Source organism: Trachurus trachurus (assembly GCF_905171665.1).
Source record: "Trachurus trachurus genome assembly, chromosome: 17".
Classification (NCBI taxonomy): domain Eukaryota; kingdom Metazoa; phylum Chordata; class Actinopteri; order Carangiformes; family Carangidae; genus Trachurus; species Trachurus trachurus.
Genome location: NC_139900.1, coordinates 21,926,205 through 21,946,102, shown reverse-complemented (window position 1 = coordinate 21,946,102; position 19,898 = coordinate 21,926,205). Strand labels below are relative to the sequence as shown.

Sequence of the window (19,898 nt, the reverse complement as noted above, 5' to 3'; positions counted from 1 at the left end):
GTTTTTTTAAGGGCTTGAGCCAAAACATGAACACATTGGAGGCTGTCGACTGAGAACAGTTTGTCATTGACTGTAAAAGCAACGAGCACAAACATCTTGCAAAAAAAACAACAACCCACTATCCATTCAAATCCATCATTGTTACTACACAACATGTCACAACATCAACACTAGTGAAATACTGATTTCCATCCGTTTGCATAAATTAGCAGTCTGATAAGGGCAGTGCATTAGAAGTGTTACAAACAAGGACGTTCACATCACTGTAACCGTAAAAATCTAGGAGGTTACCAAGAGATAGTTTCCTGTGCCAGAATTTTTTTTTCATCTTTTTCCTCTCATTGATCAATATTTCGCTCTTCACAGGGACATAGTCAATGACAAAACAAGTGCCAAGCAAACATGACACAACCCGTACTGTAATTTCCATTTTGCCACTGGCTACTTTCCATCAGTGACTGATAAAGTTGGTTGATTGTAGCACCCTGTGTGCCAATCCAACCTCAGTGTCTCTGTTCCTTTTTTTCCCCCTAACTCCTGTTCAAACAGTAACTGAAACTGATATTGTCTTAAAACAGTGATGTGTTTTTTGAGTGTGTGTATCTGAATGACTGGGTTGACTCTTTTTAATGTATTTGCTAAGAAAGAAAAAAAACCAAAGCACTTTGTATGGTACTTTTACAGTTCTGCACTTCCAGTACAGTTGAACATGTATAATGTGACTGTTTCACTGTTTTTCTGTTGGCAAATGGTAATTGATTTGAATTGCATGGGCTGGACCACTACAGCTCTTAAGGTTAGATGTTGGAGGGACTGAAGTTGTTTTTTTTTGTTTCGTTTTTTTTTTGTTCTTTTTATAATTGACTGTACAAAAAATGGTGTTTTGTTGAAATGCATGACAGTGGTTGCAGGAGTCAAAGAATATGAAGAGTAGAGTACTTACAAAACTTAGCCTATGGAGAAACTTATTTTATTTTATTACTGTCAAACAGAGTAAATCATGTTTTAATGTTGATATTTTTTCTTTTCTTTTCTTTTCTTTTCTTTTCTTTTTCTCTCTTTTTTTTTTTGGACGCCTTATTTTCAAACTTGGGATTGTTATTTTCTGGTCATTGGTGTGTTCACTGACATGCTGGAATACAATGTGCAATCCTTCCTGTAGCCATAAACAGCAACAAACAGACCATCACTCAAGGATGCCTTCAACACTAAGGACTATTTAACAACAGCTTAACCAGCACAACATGCAAAGATTCAGTCCGTCTCTCTGCGTGTCTCTAATTGTTTGATTTTGTACATTTTCCTCACAGAGCTTCATGTACAGTTTATTTATTATTTCTATATTATCTGTCAGAAGCAATGGAGCAGTAGACTTTTTTTAGTCTGAGGTTTAGTGTGTATGTGTAGCTTGATGTGTGAGAAAGTCAAACAGGACAGATTTTCAACTATTACTCAGCTTTTTTCCTTTTCATTTCATTTCTTTATGTCTGAAAGTAACATTATACATAAACAAAAATACTCTATTTCATGTTTTTCTTGGTATAAAAATAGTTGAGTGACAGATTTCTATCTGGGTTTTCTGAGACATCTCTCCTTTCCTTGTCTTCCTGTGTGGTCACTGATCTGGTCAGATCATGTATTCATGAAGGATTTTACAGTAAGTGTGCTGATCTGAGACTTCTTTGATTGATAGTGAAGATACTTTAGTCCGCCTCAACAGTCATCCTAGATCAGTATTTCTTTTCTTAGAAATTTTTGAACATGTGTCATGAACTGAGACTCTGCAGCTTTGACAATCCAAACTTTGCTGTTTAACTGCGGGTGTGTTAGCCCTCTCCAACTAGAACTGTATGCCTTGCCAATAAAGGAAAAACTCTTCACTCTTTGATGTCTTGTTGTCTGCTTATTTTCTCTTTTGTGAACATCATATAATGTATATTATAGTGTCTATATAGTGTCTGTAGCTACCATATGAAATTAGAAATTTTTTATCAACTTAAATCTCCAAAGACAAATTAAAATGGAGAAGTTTTAAAGGTTTTTTTTTGTTTGTTTTTTTGCAAATAAACAGGAAAATCCGGGAGAGAGAGAGAGAGAGAGAGGACGACGACACATATCCAGGACAAAGCCTTAAATGGTACACACCAGGTGAGCCACCAGGCCACACTGCAGTATATTATAAATAGCTACGTGTACTTCCTACTTGAGTATTTTCATTTTATGTTGTTCTATATTTCTATTAGATCACAGTTCAGAGCAAAATCTTGCAATGTTCACTGCACCACATTTATTTAAAATAATTATTTTTCATAGATTAAACTATCTAACAGGATGTAAAGAACTGGACTTTTTTTTTTGCTGCATCTCATAGCAGCCACAACATTTGCTGTTAGCATTTTAATGCATCTGTATTTATGGTATCCAATAATGTAAAGTCTATGATCATATACAAACCAAAAAAGGCCATCCTGCATATTTGTATCATATAGGCTATTGCAAAAGATGCCTCTGAAACGGTCTCAGTAGCCTACAAGAATTTACTTAATTATTACTTTTACTGAAGTAAAGGGTCTTAATACTTTTACAGCTGATGTCAACTCAGATGTTCTGTTTTTTGTTCTTCTAACCTATATTTTTAATGTCTCTAAACACGTGCTTGGGTTATTCTTTCCCACCTTGATCCTTCATTCATGACATTTCCTAGTTAAATTGTATTAACACCCCCAATTACCTGCTTTTTATAGTAGTTTGTCCATAAGAATGAAAACGGGTGGGGGCGGGGCTCTGTGAGGATGGGCGGTCCCTCTTCACTGATTGGTCAGTTCTCCTGCCAATCCTCCTCACGCTCTGTGTGCAGCCGCTTATGTCGGGACTGTCAATCAAGAGCTACTGCAGGTGCAAAGCTGGGCTTTGGGTTAGCCGCTGCAACGAAGCCGAGGGAAAAACACACATTTCAAGGTAAATCCTGCGGTTATTTGTCATTGTCGGGCCGTGTTAAGCCGAGCAGTAGCAACAGATGGCATGTGGATAATTTGTCGCTCATGAGCTCCAGGTTTTGGATTGAAAATTTAGTCGTAAATAAGGAAGAATAACCTTCATTTGACATAGCTGGGATGCTTAGCTAGCTGCTGCGGCCACTTTTAAATACTGGTAACCGTACGCTGAGTTAGCATTAAAAGGGAGCGATGCTAGCCCAATTACATGCGTTTTAAAAGGGTTGACATGTGCATTTATATCTGCAGTGCATCCTTCTGTGCAGCCGTCTCTTGGGGTTTTTGTTTTCTTTTTTTCCCCCGAGTAGCACTGTATATGAAAATACCCAGTGTTTGATCTTGTATGTGTTTCCTCCAGCTGATATGAGCCAGGCTGTCAGCCTCAGCTACACATCCACTAACAGCGGGCTAACGCCAGATAAGCTCCTCCGTGGATACAGGATGTGGCTCAGGCCGTTTTAAGTGGGGAGCATGGTGCGTTCAGGCTATTACAGTCGGGGACAGTTGGTCAGTTTTTCTCTTGTTTACTGTTACCCTCGAGGCAAATTCCGACCAACCATATGGCCATTCATAATTATGCGGCTAGCCGACCGCTCCTCGGGGCTCTCTGCCCTCCTCCTCCTCCTCCTCCTCCTCCCTGCATTGGGAAAGGATAGTCAGTTTAGCTGATGCTTAGCCTGCTAAGCCCCGGTGCTTCCGTCCTCTTATCTATGCGTCGGACGGAGGTATGCACTCCTCCTGGCCCGACCCGTGTTATTGACATTAAGTGGGAGCACTCAAGGCGGTGACAGGGTATTGGATGTTTGTATTGACACAGCCTCTCGGCCAAACGGCTGCATCATCTCATGATCGGCCTCATACATACAGTAAAGCAAAGGCACTGAGTCTGTGTGGGAATCATATGGAGAGGAGTAGAAGGCTGTCCTGCTGTGGCATATGGATTCAGATGGGTTTTCTCATTGTCTGTAAAGTCTGTCTGTCATGATGTGACAGAAACCCAGCCTAAGATAATCAGTAGGCTACACATTAATCTAATAATCAATGACTGTTATTTCTTCATATTTGCTCTTCAATCCAAACTTCACCTGTGCCGTTTGTCATTTGATTTTTTTCTCCTCAAACCTTTTATATGTCCACCAGCCTTTGATACTCAGACTTATTATTAGTACTAGTATTAGTAATATAATTATTGATTGATACACTTGATATCTGTCCACTCCTGTTTAAGATCTCTTGGGTTCAGACATGTTGTGTCACTGAGTAGAAACCTGCTGTGTCAGTCAGAAAACAGTTTCAGAAGATGTCTGTAGGCGACAGCGGTTTGATCATATTTTTCTCTGTATCAATCGTTTCCGGCTTTCAGATCTGTTGAATGTAGCTACAGTGTGGTTTGTATATCGATCCATATAAAATTTGAAACGAAATGATGATAGTATGTTAACTGGTCATAAGACAGAACTGTAATATTTCAGAAAATAATTATGAGGCAAGACTGTATGTTTTCCTTTTTCCTTTTCACAATATCTCTCCACCAAACACGACACCTTGTACCCAGTGACACTGTCACTACAAGTATTGGCCACAATATCACAGATACAGCACCTGCACAATTTGATGGGATCAAATACAGCAGCTCCACTGTAACCTCTGCCTTTATATAACATTTAGTCTTGGCAGACACTGTCAGACAGGCTTGGGTTCATCTTTTTATTTCTGTGACACTTGTTTTGTGGTGTAGGGTTAGGTATTAGCTACTGTAAGGTGTTTCTATTATTTGCTCCAGCCATAATAAGTTCTGTTTGTTTATAGGTGTGTTCTTTGTAACTTATCACTGTGTGATCTCTCTCCTTGCCTAGATGGCGTCTGCAAATGCCACATACGGACAGAAGGAGTCCTCGGACCAGAACTTTGATTACATGTTTAAAATCCTCATCATCGGCAACAGCAGCGTTGGAAAAACGTCCTTCCTTTTCCGCTACGCAGATGACTCATTCACACCAGCCTTTGTGAGCACGGTGGGCATCGACTTCAAGGTCAAGACCATCTACAGAAATGACAAGAGGATAAAGCTGCAGATCTGGGTGAGCAAGTGGGACCCGACCCACACATGAGTAGGCCTACATGTCACCAGGTACAGATTGTTCTGTGCTGTCTAGAGTCATACTCCACTGAAGAAATAAGAACTTAACAGGTGGTCTGTGGTCTTGTGGTGGTCTGTGGTCTGTGGCCACACGCCTGTATCAATTAGGTTCAATACTTTTCCACAGATTTCACAAATCGTTGTTTTCTGTGTTTTTTTGAGCTGATCGAAAGACTAATCTGTTGTTAACATTTCCCTCCATGCTGTAATTTAGTGCCGTCTCATCCTAAAGTGGGTTCACAGAAAAATTTATGTCTGACAGCAGGATATGAAATAAGGACATGTAGTTACACATTTCTTTGATGTTAAGCCCTGTTGTTGAGAGCGGTCTGTACAGGATTCATAAGTCCTTTTTTTTTCTTTTTTGTGGAAGATTATAATGAAATTCAGATGCAAGTTTCAACAGCACTATAAGCCTGTAACTAACCAAGCCTTTTAACCTGCTGAGTATTTCCCCCAAATAATTAAAATAGTCACAAAACATCTAGTCCAGTTTCCTGTGGCCTAAGGTGATGTCTTCAAATATAATACTAAATAGTCTAAAATCCAAAGATAATCAGGGGGACACTGTCTAATCGCTTCAGCTCCACAGATTGTTTAATTCAACGAAACTATCCGTGTTTAACCTGAGGTAAGGCAGATTTTGTTAATACCTGCAGATCATCTTGAATAAGAGAGCGTATTTTTCACGCGGGCCCTCACATCTGTGACTGGAGCCGCCTCTGTTATCATATATCCTAAATGACTCCCAGCTGTTAAACTGGTCTCTCCCTTGCCCAGAATCACTACATCTGCCGTGTAATGGCAATACCCTTGAAGTGTACTTAACATGAGCCATAAAGCCTAACCCTGGAACCAATCGCTTATTACATGCGACACCCGAGGAATACCTAATGCTCATGGGAGTTTGGCTGAATGTTAAACTAAGACAATCATCAGGGGGAACATGCACAGCCATAAATTGTATCCAGACCAAAAGACAAAAGACAAAAAAAAAAAAACTCCCACACACTGCTGTCTTATAACCAGCCTCCATTAATTCTGCATGGGCATGACGATGGAAGTTATTGTCCTTGAGAGAGCAGTATCGATACTATTTTTTAAATCTTTTGTCCAAATGTGAAACTCCTCTTGCTCGGGCAGTAATGCTGTATAAAATCAAAATAACAGCAGAGTTAAAAACAAAGGTATTGATGCGTCTTTGTGCAGGACACTGCTGGCCAAGAGCGCTACAGGACAATCACCACAGCTTACTACAGGGGCGCCATGGGCTTCATCCTCATGTATGACATCACCAACGAGGAGTCCTTCAACGCCGTGCAAGATTGGTAAGAGACAACGTCTGTGTGTTTGAAGGACGGGTAATTATCCATCTCCAGTCTTAGTGTGAAGTTTGTTCAACTTGTTCTTGTTGTTGATGTCCCAACTTCCCTCAGCTACATTTCTGAGATCAGCAGTTACAGGTTGAGGCTGAGGAGGAGGAGTCGTCAGACAGTTAAACAAGTTTCAGACAATTGTCTTGGTTTAATGTAATTATACAGCATTTGTGGTCATGGAAAGAAAACTGATCAAAGTATTTTTATGTCCCTCATAGTCATCTGTTGCTGTGCCTGACTGTATGTTTGCATTCCATGTCAAAGTGGAGAAAGAAGCACAATAGAAATTAGTGGTTTGAGTTATTGGTTTAGATGATTGCATAAAACCTGACTTGTTTAAAACCTGTCTGGCAGCTTGTGTTATGTTGCCGTGTTGACACATGTGAAGCTCAAACTAGTGCCTCCTCTGTTTCCACTTGAACCCAGTGCTTTCTGAGAAACTAAAACCTGTAAGAAATGACACTTTCCCATAAAGCCCATGAAGCTGATCGGCTCTGTCCCGTGTCTGCCGACAGGTCGACCCAGATCAAGACGTACTCGTGGGACAATGCTCAGGTGCTCTTGGTGGGTAACAAGTGTGACATGGAGGATGAACGAGTGGTGGCTGCAGAGAGGGGCCGACAGCTGTCAGAACAGCTGGGTAAGTCGACGGGTCACAATAGGAAACAAGATACAATGTCTCTTGTGTTGTCCCTCCCCTGGTGTTTATCATTTTCTCCTGGGAGCATTTGTGAACATTATAAATGATAATCAAGTGGCTGACTGGCTAAATTATGTAAAGTAATAAAGTCCTTTAATGTTGGGATTGTATTTTGACTATTAGGTCATTTAAGGCGTTTTAATTAGTAATTTTGTTTATTATCTCTGTATAGTCGGCTGTGACTGTAGGTCATGATTAGATTTGGAGTATTTCACTATTTTAAACTGATGCTACCACATTTCTGGCAACAGTTACTCTATGCAAATCAGCCACATTAACAGTACTACTATAACTTGCAGCATGTGACAGTTTTAACAGAGTTTTGATGATCAGCACCACAGTCTTCAAAAGAAAACTCACAGAGGCACAAAGAAGCCAGATAGCAGTTTATTTTAGTTTTCTGCTCTTCATTTTCAAAAACCACAAATTGGTTTCTTGTGATCTGATTGGTCAGAATAAGGTTAAGTTTACATATCGTTAAAGCTGTACAGAAAAGAAAATTGAATTTGAGCCCACTCTGGGTCATAAAATTAGTGTAATAACTCATCTATCAGACAATGTAGGCCAAACTTTGTGCAAAATTCTATTTTTGATTAAATAGAGAGCCTAAGCGGAAGCAGGAAGTAACGGTCACCATGGGACCTCAACTCTGAAAAACTATCCATGCAAGTGAACGGGACTGAAAGTTTTATTTCGTGATCCGATTGAATTGCGCCATGAGAAAAAAATATGTCCTCTACCTGTTTAAAACATCACGTTTCATGAAGAGAAATCAGCAGTTTGTTGTAAAACTACTGTAGAATAAAATTCGGAAGAATCTGTAACCAGAAAGACTACAAGTCGCGTAGGTGACGTCACACACCAAATGCCGCCCTTTCCCGTGTCAGTTGGTGACGTATTTTTTGTGGGACACCAGATCTGTAGTCCGTAGAGCGTCTTCACACAAAATACATTCTTCTGTTGCCGTTTTATGATAAACGGCTGATTTCTCGGGATGAAACGTGATGTTTTAAACAGGTAGAGGACATATTTTTTTCTCATGGCGCAATTCAATCGGATCACGAAATAAAACTTTCAGTCCCGTTCACTTGCATGGAGTTGAGGTCCCATGGCGACGTTACTTCCTGCTTCCGCTTAGGCTCTCTATCAGGATGAAAGTGTGGTATTTTTTTTCGCATTGGATAATGCAGGCGCACGGATTACACATCAGCCTGCTCACGATTCATCCGCCACTGATATTGGATCCGTCATCCGTCAATCAAACGTCTGAGACAACACACACACACCGAGCTCGGTCTCGCCCCAAGCTTTGAATATCCCGCCCGCTCGATAACGACCAATCAAATTCATTTTCCTTACTCGGGTAAACTCGTGCGGCAACTCGTGACAACTCGCCGCGACAAACAGGACAAACTGCCATTTCTGTACACCTTTAAGTATCATACATAATCTGGTTGTAATTGGACATGGTCTTAAACCACCAGATCTGTACAATAGTTTTGAAGATTTGTGAATAGTTTTCATTTAGAAAGACAAATCTGATATGGGGGACGTGTCCTGTCTTGATGAGATAAGTGGATTAACCAGATAAGCTTCACACCGGAGCAATAATTGTAACCATAGTCTCTCTCTCTGCCTCTGTCGCCCCTCCTGGCAGGTTTTGAGTACTTTGAAGCAAGCGCCAAAGACAACATCAACGTGAAGCAGACCTTCGAGCGGCTGGTGGACATCATCTGCGAGAGGATGACAGAGAGTCTGGACAACAACGACCCGACCATCTCCGGAGCTAAACAGGGGCCACAGCTCAGTGAGCAGCCTCAGAGGTCCCATCAGGATTGTGCTTGCTAAACACTGCTACAAACACACACACACAGACACACACACACACACCGTCTGCAGTTCTAAAATCAACACACCTTGTTTTTTTTCTCAGTGTGTCTCTGGCTTTGTCTTTCTTTCTCATAGGCGTGCACACAAATATCCCACACAAACACTGCCATACAGTTACACAAACCCAGCTGCTTTTATTCTCTACCCCTCTGACTGCACCATGAACACTATCCACATGAGCTGGCTTTCCTCAAAGATTTTGGTATTTTCAGATATGAGAGTGAGAGTTTTTGTTCATCTTATGTCACAGGAGTTTTGGATATTGGTAATTTAGTCTGAGGGGTGAAGAACGTTCAACAAAAGCATCAAGAATCCTAAATGTCTTTCTTTCACACTCGTTTGGATATAGTACATATACACGTCGCACACACACACACATACACGCTCACACACACTACACTCTGTGTCAGCAGAATCATGAAAGTTAAGTCAAGGCTGAAACTCCATCATTCCTTGTTGGCATTTTTGCAATTTGGGTTTAACTTGAAAAGGTTTTGAAGGAGGGACGTTGTCCCGGTCCCACTCTGCACTGATGCCTCAAATCTGAATGGATACAAATCATTTGCAGTTGTTTTAACTTTAAGTCCCATTGAGAATATGTGTTTGTTGCTGTGGATAGAGTTGGTGTTTTTTTTAAAAAGAAACATGTTTTGAGTGGTTTTGAGCATGTGAAATACTCCGTCCTTCCCCGTGTAGTGATTGAATTTCTACAGAAAATTACGGTCTAACTTTGGCGGCCAGACAGGGTCATTTGAAAGTTTTTGTCTTGCTTTTTAAATTTAGGAATGAATGCGAGAATAGCAAATGTCATACATATCAGTTGGCTAGTTGTGTTACACTGTTAGAGGATTTTATAACTTTTCTGTCAGCAGAAGTGCTCTGTGGACGGTGTTGTCCGTCACATTGCTTGTCCAGCCTTTAAACAGCTCGGTCCAGTATAAGGAGCTGCAGAGCCACTGGGGCAGGATTATTCATTTCTCTCTTTTTTTATTTTTTATTTTTTACTTTTGTTGCTTTTTTTTTAAGACATGACAAAATAAGGGGATGAGGAATGACCACACAGAGAAGTGTATAAATGTTTAAAAGTCAATAGATGTGCATTTTTAAATGCATATATAATATAAATACATATATGAATATAATATACAATCTGAATGAATTTAGGATATTGGAGTCCTACTTGTGCTTTAGTGAGAGGTGCATGTTGTCGATGTTTTTAACCAGTGATGGTTGACTGGATGGTTACTTGTATGAGCTGCTGTCTGAATTTCAAACCCGTCTGTCCTACAGTTCCTCTACCAAATGGGCCTCAGTGGTTTCACACGTCAGGCCTGTGGCCTCTGTCATTCACTGCATAGGATGTGCACCGTGCACTCACTAGAAAGGCATGTGATTCAGTGTGAGCACTGGTACACCACAGAGCTGCCACCTCCATCAATACGCAGATCGTCTCTCCTGCGGTATGACGGTGGAGATGACGTTTCATCTTTATTTTCTGTGGGGAGGGACATGATGTTTTTAAGCATGTTAAATGTCAAATTGTGAGTTTTATTTCAGTCTCTGATGCTGAGGTTCAGGATTTGTCTGCTCGTGTATACAGTACCAAACCTTCTGTAAATCATGTGTTCACAGATATGCTGACTGAGGCATGCGAAGATATTCTCAACACCTAAGTTATTTCAATATACAACTCATTTTGTATTATTTATAACTTAATTTATTTTTAAGATAGTGTTCTTCTTAGATTTATGCATTGCAATCTGCACTTGACTTTTTAAAGAGATGTTCAATAGTATTCAATAGCTTGAACTGTTCCAGCTTTTAAATGAAAACGTATTTGTGTTTACAGTGAGTACAAAGCTTGACATGCTTCCTCAAAAGGAAAGTGAAACATTCCAGTTTAAGAGCCTCTTATCACGACCATGTGGCTTTGGTGGGAAGTTTGTTTGTCTTTTGATATCACTTATGTAACTTGTAAGACTTGGTAGCGCAGAAGCCGACTGTTCTCACAGAGCAATAGCTTTTTTCTTTTCCTCTCCACACCCAAATATCTGCAACATACAACCCTGCTGAAGGTTTGTAACACACGTACTGTACGTGGGTGTGCGAATGTACAGTGTGTGTAAAGGCAGTCGTACTAACTGTTCTTTCCAAAGAGGTCTCAACAATAAATTCAGAGCCAAAAAAAAGAGCTTGTTACCAAGGAGTTTGTGTTTTCATGCCTGTCTGTTTATTTATCAGGATTATAGGATATAGGATTATGCAAAAAGTAGTGAACGGATTTGCGCTGTACTTGGTGGAGGGATGGAGCATGGGGTCAGGAAAGAAATCAACCAACCAAGTTTTGTGGCAGATCTGGATCATTCACTATGAATTTCAATAATTTTTTCTGGTGTTTGTTGTTTTACATTGGTCCTACTCTACCAGAGGTCTGAGCACACTTCTAATACACTTCTAATTACACATTTGTAAAGACTTGTACCTATAGATTTGTCTGGTACAACATTCCTACTCAGTGCAGTAGCTTCAAGAAGGGGGAGAATGTTTTGGGACGTAAACTGAATACTATGAACACTTCATTAAAAACGTGATGATTCTTACTGCATTGGTTCACTTTTGACTTGTTTGTTGATTTTTTGTTACTTTTATTTATTGTGTTTTGCTACAGCTGTAAACTTGCCGATGACTTTAGGAACACGTATCGATCCTGTTCATCTCTCCTCCTCCTCCTCCTCCCTGTCGTAAATAACCTTTTGTAAATAGGAGTTTTCTGCCCTGTTGGGTATTAGTTGTGTGAATCGTGCTGTAATTCTGTAATGCCAGATTTGCTAAAATGAGGAATCAATAAACACGTTCAAAATGCTGGACTTCAGTGCTGGTTTAACAATTATTCCCACAGGTCTGATTTACAAGAAGAGCATGTGATGTTTGGGAAATGCTCAGAGTAAAACGTTACTGTGCCCACCAGAGGGCATAATACTGCAATAATGTCTCCTTTTGCCTTGAGTTGTTTGACCATCTATGGTTTGGTTCAGCTTCTCTACTGCACTTAATACAACACCCACAGTGTCAACTGTGCTTGAAAAGCGAAATGTTATTATTCCCTAAAAGTGTCCCTCATAACTCTGACAAAGCAAGCACAGCGTCCTTGTCTCATTACCAAACAAAACACATGAGCTGTAGTAATGTAGTGACTTTAATAAATGTCAAGTAGAGACTTGAAAGTCCATTACACATGGATACATACGGTTTCTCTGTAGGTACACATACATTCATGGGAGTGTGGTAACTGAAGAACTACACAGCAGCCACCATAATGAAAAATACAATGGTTACTGTACACGAAAGCGACAAGACATGCAGTGTTTGTTTTTTGCAAAATAATAGAAGAGAAACAACTAGAAATAAGACCATATGTAAAATAAGAAATGTTTCAGTAAATAAAATAGATATATTTGTCATTGCTAAGTGCTTGTAAACAAGTAAGGCATTATAATACACAGTGGATGACAGCACTTGGTGACACCCAGGTGTTTGGTTGCACTCTTGTTGAGATTGTCCAGCTTACACACACAGAAATGCTATCTCACAACAGTCCATTGGATAGCAGTTTGCTACATGGCTTCCCAGAAATATTAAGGGCGACAAAAACAAAGTCTGTTCGCTGCACAACAATGCCAGAGTCTCTTGAGTCAGAGGAGGCTGCAGCTCATACCTGCTGCTGGTTAACCTTTTTCCAGTTGACTTGCAGCTCTCATCAGGATCTGTACAGTGCAATGCACATGTTGCAGCCTTTTGTATCTGGAGGGTGCATTTTACAGTGACCTCGCATTGAGTCTCTGATGAGGATTTTAGGTTTACAAAAGGCAAATGTTCCTCAAGGTACGGAGCCTGTATCCTCAGACCATATTTAGAGCTGGGAGAACATCCATTAAAAGCACCATTGCTGGGTTCTTTATGTATTTTTTTTTTTAGTAAGCTTGGACCTGGTTTGGTAGAAGCTGGCATCCGCTGCTGACATGGTTCATCACCTTCTGTTTCAGCTGGGCCACTTGCTCCCTGAGGACGCTGGCTGTGGAGGCCAGCTCGGTATTCTGAGTTTTCAGGCTCTTGACCTTGTCCTCCAACCGAGAGATCCTCTCCAGTTTTCTTTTGCGGCACTTGGAGGCCGCTATCCTGTTCCGCAGCTTTTTCCTCTCCGCCTTGATACGCTCCTGGTTGTCCATGTCGATGGGAGACAGGGGAGGGCTGTCTCCGAAGCTCTGCATGTCTGGCACCGTCTGCGGCTCGTCCTTCACCACGCCGGCAGACTGGAGTCGTGACAGAGCAGCCGCAGCGGCCGCCTGTTGCTGCGCGCTGGCCAGATGAGCCGGAGGCGGCGGGAAGGGGATGGTGTCCGTGGAGTAGTTGATGGTGGTGCCTCCGAGCGGACTGGCCGCATAGCCGTTCAGAGTAGTGTACACGGGCAGATCTGAGGGCTGGAGACCGGAGGAACCGACTGCGTTGGATGAGGCGAGCAGCTCCAGTCTATCCACGGACACGCAGCCCGCCTCGCTCAGCTGGTTCTGCTTGTGTAGATCCTCCAGCGCCTTGACGAAACCCTCCGCGAACTCCTGCTCGTCGCTGGCAGACTTCGGGTAGAGGAACTGGGAGGTCGGGTTGGTGGTGGCGGCGGTGACCAGACCGTTGGACTGGATAATAAGGCGCTCCAGGTCGGGGGAGGTTAGTTTCAAGAGTCCCAAGTCCGGTGAGTTGAGGAGTCCGTCTGTGTCCCGGAGCGGGTTGGATTTGAGCTCGGAGTTCTGGTCGTCCAGGTTCAGATTAATTTCCTTTTTCATCATCGTGGTCTGGGAGTAGATGTTGCCTGGGTAGAGGGTTGTTTCCATTCTACACCCTCACATGAGGGAGTGTTGAGCGTTACGCATTAACGATTGTTGACCAGGCACATCCAGACATGAGGAAATCAGCTGATCCTTATTTTAGTGACCCCCGCTTCCTTATCTCCTTCTTCAGCTCTATCGTCCACTCTATCAGTCGACCACTTCAGCTGTTGTTGTGCCTGAGGGGGCTCTGGTGTGTGTCTCTCTCAAGCGCGCGGGTGAGATTGTCTTTTCCTGATGGCACGACTGCTATGCGCAGCGCCAGACCTCGCTCGCTTTCTAGCCCTAAAAATTCCATTATGTCACTCCAGAGCGCGGAGATTGGCCCAAAATGACGTTGGTTTCCGGTTCAATTTGAATAAGGGGCAGAGCCGGTCTTTATTGCCATGGAGACTTTAGGTAAACTACAAACAGTGCAATGCATTGTGGTTTGATGTCATAGCATAAAAAAGCTCAGGGTCGCCAAAAAGAGAGCAGAGACTGGGCGGGGAAGGTGTAAGAGGCGAAGGCCGAGGAAAGGAAGAACAGAAGAACAGAGAATATTCCTACAGCTCAGGCTAAGCTTCAGAACCAATAGAATAGAATAGAACAGAATAGAATAGAATGGAAGAGGTTGGACACAATAGAAGGCAGATTTCATGGGTTGAAGTTTAAAGTCAATTTAAAGGGTTACTCTACACTCAAACTCAGAGGATCAGTTGTGACACAACAACACCACACACACACACACACACACACACACACACTAGATTAAAAACAGAGAGTTGAGATGAATGTTACAACGCCTCTAGATGAAACTCCTCTCTGGGGAAACTGAGCCTGAACGAGAAAAGGGAAGGAAGCAGTGACAGTAGAATGAGGAAACCCTGTGTTGCCTGTGACTGAAAGTTCATCATGTGGAGAGGTTAATGTCCACGCTGATATGCAAACACATTGTGTTCTCATAGTTTCAGTGGCGTTGGCTGGTGGATGTTGGTGCCCTGCCTTCCACAAACAGAGTTTAGCAATCACAACAATGAAATACAAAACATTAAAACATATCTGTGAAAAGCAAAGAACAACTCCAAATGCCTTTAATTAATCCGGCATTGTCACAATGACATGTTTAAAATGACTACACGACGCGTTTTGGCATCAAGCCTTCATCAGGGAGTCAAACATAAAACATCAACAACTCAATTTAACAAAATGAAGACATTAAGCATTAATAATAACACAAATGTGTGTGAATACAAAGTGTACTTTAGACCAGGAATATCCATATTACACTATTTAGATAATAGAAGTAATAGAATACAAAAGCATAGGTTATAGAATAGAATAGAATTCTAGAATAGAAACAGGGAATCATCTTTCCTCACAACATGAATTAGCCTATAGTAGGACCGTTATTGTTTAAAGAGCCAATCACAGTGCAGATCCTGTGTGCAGTATATGAGGCTAGTTGGTGGAAACCACCGTAGAATATTGTTATTCCGCCTGTAACCAGCTCAGCGAGGACGTCAGCAGACCGTCTGCATCAGCACCACAGAGCAGAGAGGGCATCATTAGTTTCCATGGCAACACTGACACAGGCAGTGACGCAGGCGAGCAAGAGAGAGCGAGAGAAAGGTGAATGGGTTGAGGGGGCTGTTAGCGACTGCAGTGCAGGATGTGTAGGTGGCTGGCGGAGGTGTAACACTGCGAGTGATGTGGTTAAGAGGCAGAAATCAGTGTTGATCCTGTTACCGTAGAGACTCTAACGTGGATAAAAGAGCCGTTTTGTTTGTCTGAAATGTTCACCTCATAATATTCTTCCATGAAAAAAAAATATTTTCTCCTCTATGCCAGTTTGGAGCCTCACAGGGTGTAGTGTCCAGAATGTGTGAGTCATTTCTCAGACCAGGGGCGTGGACCACAAAGTGCGCCGGGTATGAAAGAAAAAGAGCTTTTCCTGTAAGATGATATTAGATTAGCTCGGCCTCCATGACAGCAAACTGAGATGCTTGTCCTCTGAACCCAGGTAATGGAGGGTTGCGCAAGACACGAGTCCTCCTCCCTCAGCCAGAGAAGTGCCCTTTGACCTTGACTCTCCTGGGAGAGACTAACGTGTTCAGCAACGCCCTGTGTCACAGTGCACACATTCACACCTGCCCAGTGACACTATTGAGCAGCTCCACTGGTGCAGCTGAAGTGGTTGGGGGTTAAATGTTCATTCATGGAGGACTCTCAACTGGTCTTATTCAGAGGGGGGAGGCTGTTTTTTATTCACTCAAGTCCCCCCCCACCCCCAACCTTTAATCTATGAATGCATTGCAGATGCTTGCTCTTCACTGTCAGTATACACATGTGGCTTCACTTATGTTCTATTTCATTAAATGAAAAAAACAAAAACAAACGTGGATTAAAAAAGGTCAGATTTCATTCCCCTCTACTGCTTCCTATATAAAAAAACAGTTTCCTCATGATTAAGAAAATGCTTCTTCTTTTGCTGATTTTTTTTTATTTTAATTTTTATCTCCTCTTGTTGTGCGTTGCTATGGATGATACATGCCTGTACAGTAGATGGCAGTATAGCTTTTGTGGTTTTGTGTGTCATTTCCTCTGAGCAGTGACCCAGAAGAAGACAGCAGCCAGCGGCAGACAATCCTGGGATCCATGTGTGGGATATTTGATCACTCACATTAAAAAATATATGACAGCTACTGGGGATAATGGCCAATAAGAAGAAAGTTATAGTAACAGGTGAGAGGTTTTATTTGGTAGTGGAGCAGAGTTTTCTCAAATGTTTTCTTTATGTCACCGAAGTGCTGTTACAACATCTCAGGGAGTTTTGTGCTTGTGTCTGAGCTGCACAGCTGATCTGGTAAAATTTTAACCAAATCATTTTAACCGTTAAAATGATTTTTGATAACTGTGTTATGTGTTATGAATATGTAATAACTGTTCATCACAAAAATGGTGTTTCTGTCAGGAGAGAGGAGTTTTGTGTCCTGTTAACAGAAAGCACAGATCACCCTGACTGGTCAGCATCATGTGCTTGACTCCTACAACAAATGTTTAACTCCATTCAACCTTTAGACGAAGAGTGTTTTTATATTCAGCCTTATCATGTCTCTCTGTTGCAGATAAGCAACGCAGCACACTGTTACGGTATTGCTGCTGTGAGGAATCCGGCTTGATAATTTGTGTACACTGTGTTTTTCTGCAGGCTTTGAGCCGTTCGGAGAGCACGCAGTCAACTCCAGTTGGGTGGCAGTGCAGGTAATCAGTAATAAGGTTTTCCAAATTTAAGATGGTAGTTAGGTTTATAAATATTTAAGCTTTACGTGTGGAGTTTTGTTTACTGTGGGTCTGCAACTGCAATCAAGGGCTAAATAAAGGCCACTGTATGTTTGCCTACAGGAACTGGAGAGATTAGGGCTGGGCGAGGCAGTAGACCTTCATGTGTGTGAGGTGCCTGTTGAATACCAGGCTGTTCAGAGCCTACTGCCATCACTGTGGAGAGAGCACCAGCCTCAGGTGATCAAGAAAATACACAATATTGTGCATTAAACACGCATTTCTACCACAAAATGTATGAATATTCATCAATTACTTGTGGAAAAAAACTAACCTTTTCCACCTTTGTCTTTGCTCATCCTCTGAGCAGTTAGTCGTCCATGTTGGTGTTTCTGGATTAGCTACCACAGTCACTCTGGAGCAGTGTGGCCACAATATTGGTTACAAACGTCTGGATAACTGCAGTTTCTGCCCAGCCTCCAAGTGCTGCATGGAGAATGGCCCCGACTGCATAAACTCAGTCCTGGATATGGATACAGTCTGCAAAAGGGTCAATGACTCCAACATGGGGGTGGCTGTGTCTGTATCTAAAGATGCTGGAAGGTAGGTAGGTGATGTTATTCCCACATGCACATTTTTTTTTAATGTGCATAATTAAAAGGGAACTATGCAAGTTTTTCGGCCAAGAAATAAGTGGAAGGCAGAGAGCCTGCACTCTTCCTGTAACAAGTCATTTAACCATCACAATTACTCTGAAACTGTTTAATAAATCAAAAATGTTTAGGTAAAGTAAAGGTAAATCTTATTATAAGGTATCTTTCAAAGTTCCTCTTTAAATTAATATAATTATTCAACTCCCCCTGCATATTGGTTGCAGCATTCACAGAGACTTTCTCTCACAGAGGACATTTTTAATTGTCATTGTAGAAAAACAACAGGTTTGAACTTAACAATTTTTGGCCCATACCATGTAATGAAACACAAAAAGGTAATATTACAAAGTAAGCATATAAAGGCTAATTATAGCAGTGTGAAATCACATGATCAGAAATAACAAGTCACATGATTCATTATTATTATGCAATAAATGATCATATGATTTCCAGTAAACAGCATCATTTCATACCTCCCCTAAAGAGCATAATGAGAGTTTGGTCCGACATTGATAATGAATATAAATATAATATACATTTATGTATGTATGTATTTTTATTTTACTGGTCCATTGAACTTTCTTTAATTTCTAACTCCAATGCCTACACTTATTATAAGACAAAATATTTATCTTTTTACTGATATAATTTACTGAATAATTGAATGATGATAACAGTGGTTTTATGACTAATCTGACTTAATAATAAGTAAAATAATAATAATAATACAAACTTTACATAACCCAAGTATCACCCTTTGGCCCCTTCCAGGTATCTGTGTGACTACACCTACTACACGTCTCTGTACCTCGGACAGGGCCGCTCTGCCTTCATCCATGTGCCTCCACTAGGAAAACCCTACAGCAGCCAGGACCTGGGTAGAGCTCTTCAGGCCGTCGTGCAGGAGATGCTGAACCTACTGGAGCTGGATCGTACTGAGGACGAGCACAAACACAACGAGCAGTGCGGTCACAAGCATCAACACCAGCATGAGCACTAATGTCTGTCTCACAACCGGAGCAGACTGACAGATTCAGCTGGCCATAGTGGACCACTGGCTTGTGGTAATGTTTTAATCACTGTAATTTCTGAAGCACACTTTGATTTAGCTGTCTGGCTTAAGAAATACACAAACTGTGACTTATAGTAAAGTGCAGACAGAGTGATAACTGGATCCCCTGATTATTAGCTCCAGAAATTAATGGCATGAATTTCATGTTTGTGGTCAACATAGAAAGCAAAGAGTCTCAACCAGGTGCTTTAAAAAGGTTGTATCGTAAAATGGTTGCATGTCTGTTCTGGACACAACACCCTTGACTATAGTATCTGTTTACTAGTCAGTTTGAATGATGTGCATGAGGCATCAGCAACAGTGAGTCTGTATTATATCTGCCTCTGACCTTCCTTATGACTGTGAAAATAGATTTAAATCAAATATGGATATTAACTTAATGATTCCTTTCATTTCAAAATGTGAAAAGACAAGTTTTTTTTTTTTTTTTTTTTTTACAGTAGTACTAACAAGGTAGCAGTTGGATGTGGATATACTGTGTGAATTTTTACAGTGACACTAACATCTCACCAGTTTCACAAATCTTCTTGTGATTTAGTTATTGTCTTGGAGTTATCTTGCCATTCCCTTATTATTTTGCACTGGAAAAATGTGATGACTTTGAAATGATGGGAACCTGAAGAAATTTAAATATTTGCGCTTATAATTATTATTATTATTATTTTTTTTTTTTTTACCTCAGGGAATATATATTGCACAATGCACATGGAATCATTATTTGCAATTTGATTGGTTTGATGTGTCTGTCCTGTAGTGGATCTTTGTAAGACAAAGTCAGTAATAGGATATCTTTGGCTTAACTGTGCGTAACATTAAACCACTTCACCCATTTCTCCTTGTCTGAAATCTTAAGTCAGATCTCACATTTGCATTTTGCAGAAGCAATTGTGCATTAAAATTCATCTCTAAATAGTATTTCCTTTGTTATTGTGG

The 19,898-nt window shown here is 41.1% G+C and overlaps 3 protein-coding genes across 3 annotated transcripts; 2 read left to right on the top strand and 1 right to left on the bottom strand.

Annotated features, from left to right (window-relative positions):
- The first annotated feature begins 2,890 nt into the window (after positions 1–2,890).
- LOC311001161 (ras-related protein Rab-3A-like) lies at positions 2,891–11,859 on the top strand. Its single transcript, XM_083992166.1, has 5 exons — positions 2,891–2,958; positions 4,850–5,074; positions 6,343–6,461; positions 7,025–7,149; positions 8,867–11,859. The coding sequence occupies exons 2-5, from the start codon at positions 4,850–4,852 to the stop codon at positions 9,055–9,057; spliced, it is 660 nt and encodes a 219-aa protein (XP_083848292.1). The 5' UTR covers positions 2,891–2,958; the 3' UTR covers positions 9,058–11,859.
- A 493-nt stretch (positions 11,860–12,352) lies between these two features.
- Positions 12,353–14,219, bottom strand: LOC311001247 (transcription factor JunD-like). The gene has a single exon (XM_083992286.1). It carries the CDS (start codon positions 13,983–13,985, stop codon positions 13,071–13,073), a length of 915 nt encoding a protein of 304 aa, XP_083848412.1. The 5' UTR covers positions 13,986–14,219; the 3' UTR covers positions 12,353–13,070.
- LOC311001248 (pyroglutamyl-peptidase 1-like) lies at positions 13,748–19,796 on the top strand. The gene is made up of 6 exons (XM_083992287.1): positions 13,748–13,846; positions 16,571–16,703; positions 17,170–17,222; positions 17,364–17,480; positions 17,611–17,843; positions 18,665–19,796. The coding sequence occupies exons 2-6, from the start codon at positions 16,673–16,675 to the stop codon at positions 18,891–18,893; spliced, it is 663 nt and encodes a 220-aa protein (XP_083848413.1). The 5' UTR covers positions 13,748–13,846; positions 16,571–16,672; the 3' UTR covers positions 18,894–19,796.
- Positions 19,797–19,898: the final 102 nt, after the last annotated feature.

Bases quoted from the DNA above. Each gene is read 5' to 3' on its own strand.
- LOC311001161 (XM_083992166.1), top strand. From the start codon at position 4,850: ATGGCGTCTGCAAATGCCACATACGGACAGAAGGAGTCCTCGGACCAG. The intron at 5,075-6,342 runs GTGAGCAAGTGG...GTCTTTGTGCAG, and splicing joins GGATAAAGCTGCAGATCTGG to GACACTGCTGGCCAAGAGCG. The intron at 6,462-7,024 runs GTAAGAGACAAC...GTCTGCCGACAG, and splicing joins TTCAACGCCGTGCAAGATTG to GTCGACCCAGATCAAGACGT.
- LOC311001247 (XM_083992286.1), bottom strand. From the start codon at position 13,985: ATGGAAACAACCCTCTACCCAGGCAACATCTACTCCCAGACCACGATG.
- LOC311001248 (XM_083992287.1), top strand. From the start codon at position 16,673: ATGGCCAATAAGAAGAAAGTTATAGTAACAG. The intron at 17,223-17,363 runs GTAATCAGTAAT...GTTTGCCTACAG, and splicing joins CCAGTTGGGTGGCAGTGCAG to GAACTGGAGAGATTAGGGCT. The intron at 17,481-17,610 runs GTGATCAAGAAA...TCCTCTGAGCAG, and splicing joins GGAGAGAGCACCAGCCTCAG to TTAGTCGTCCATGTTGGTGT.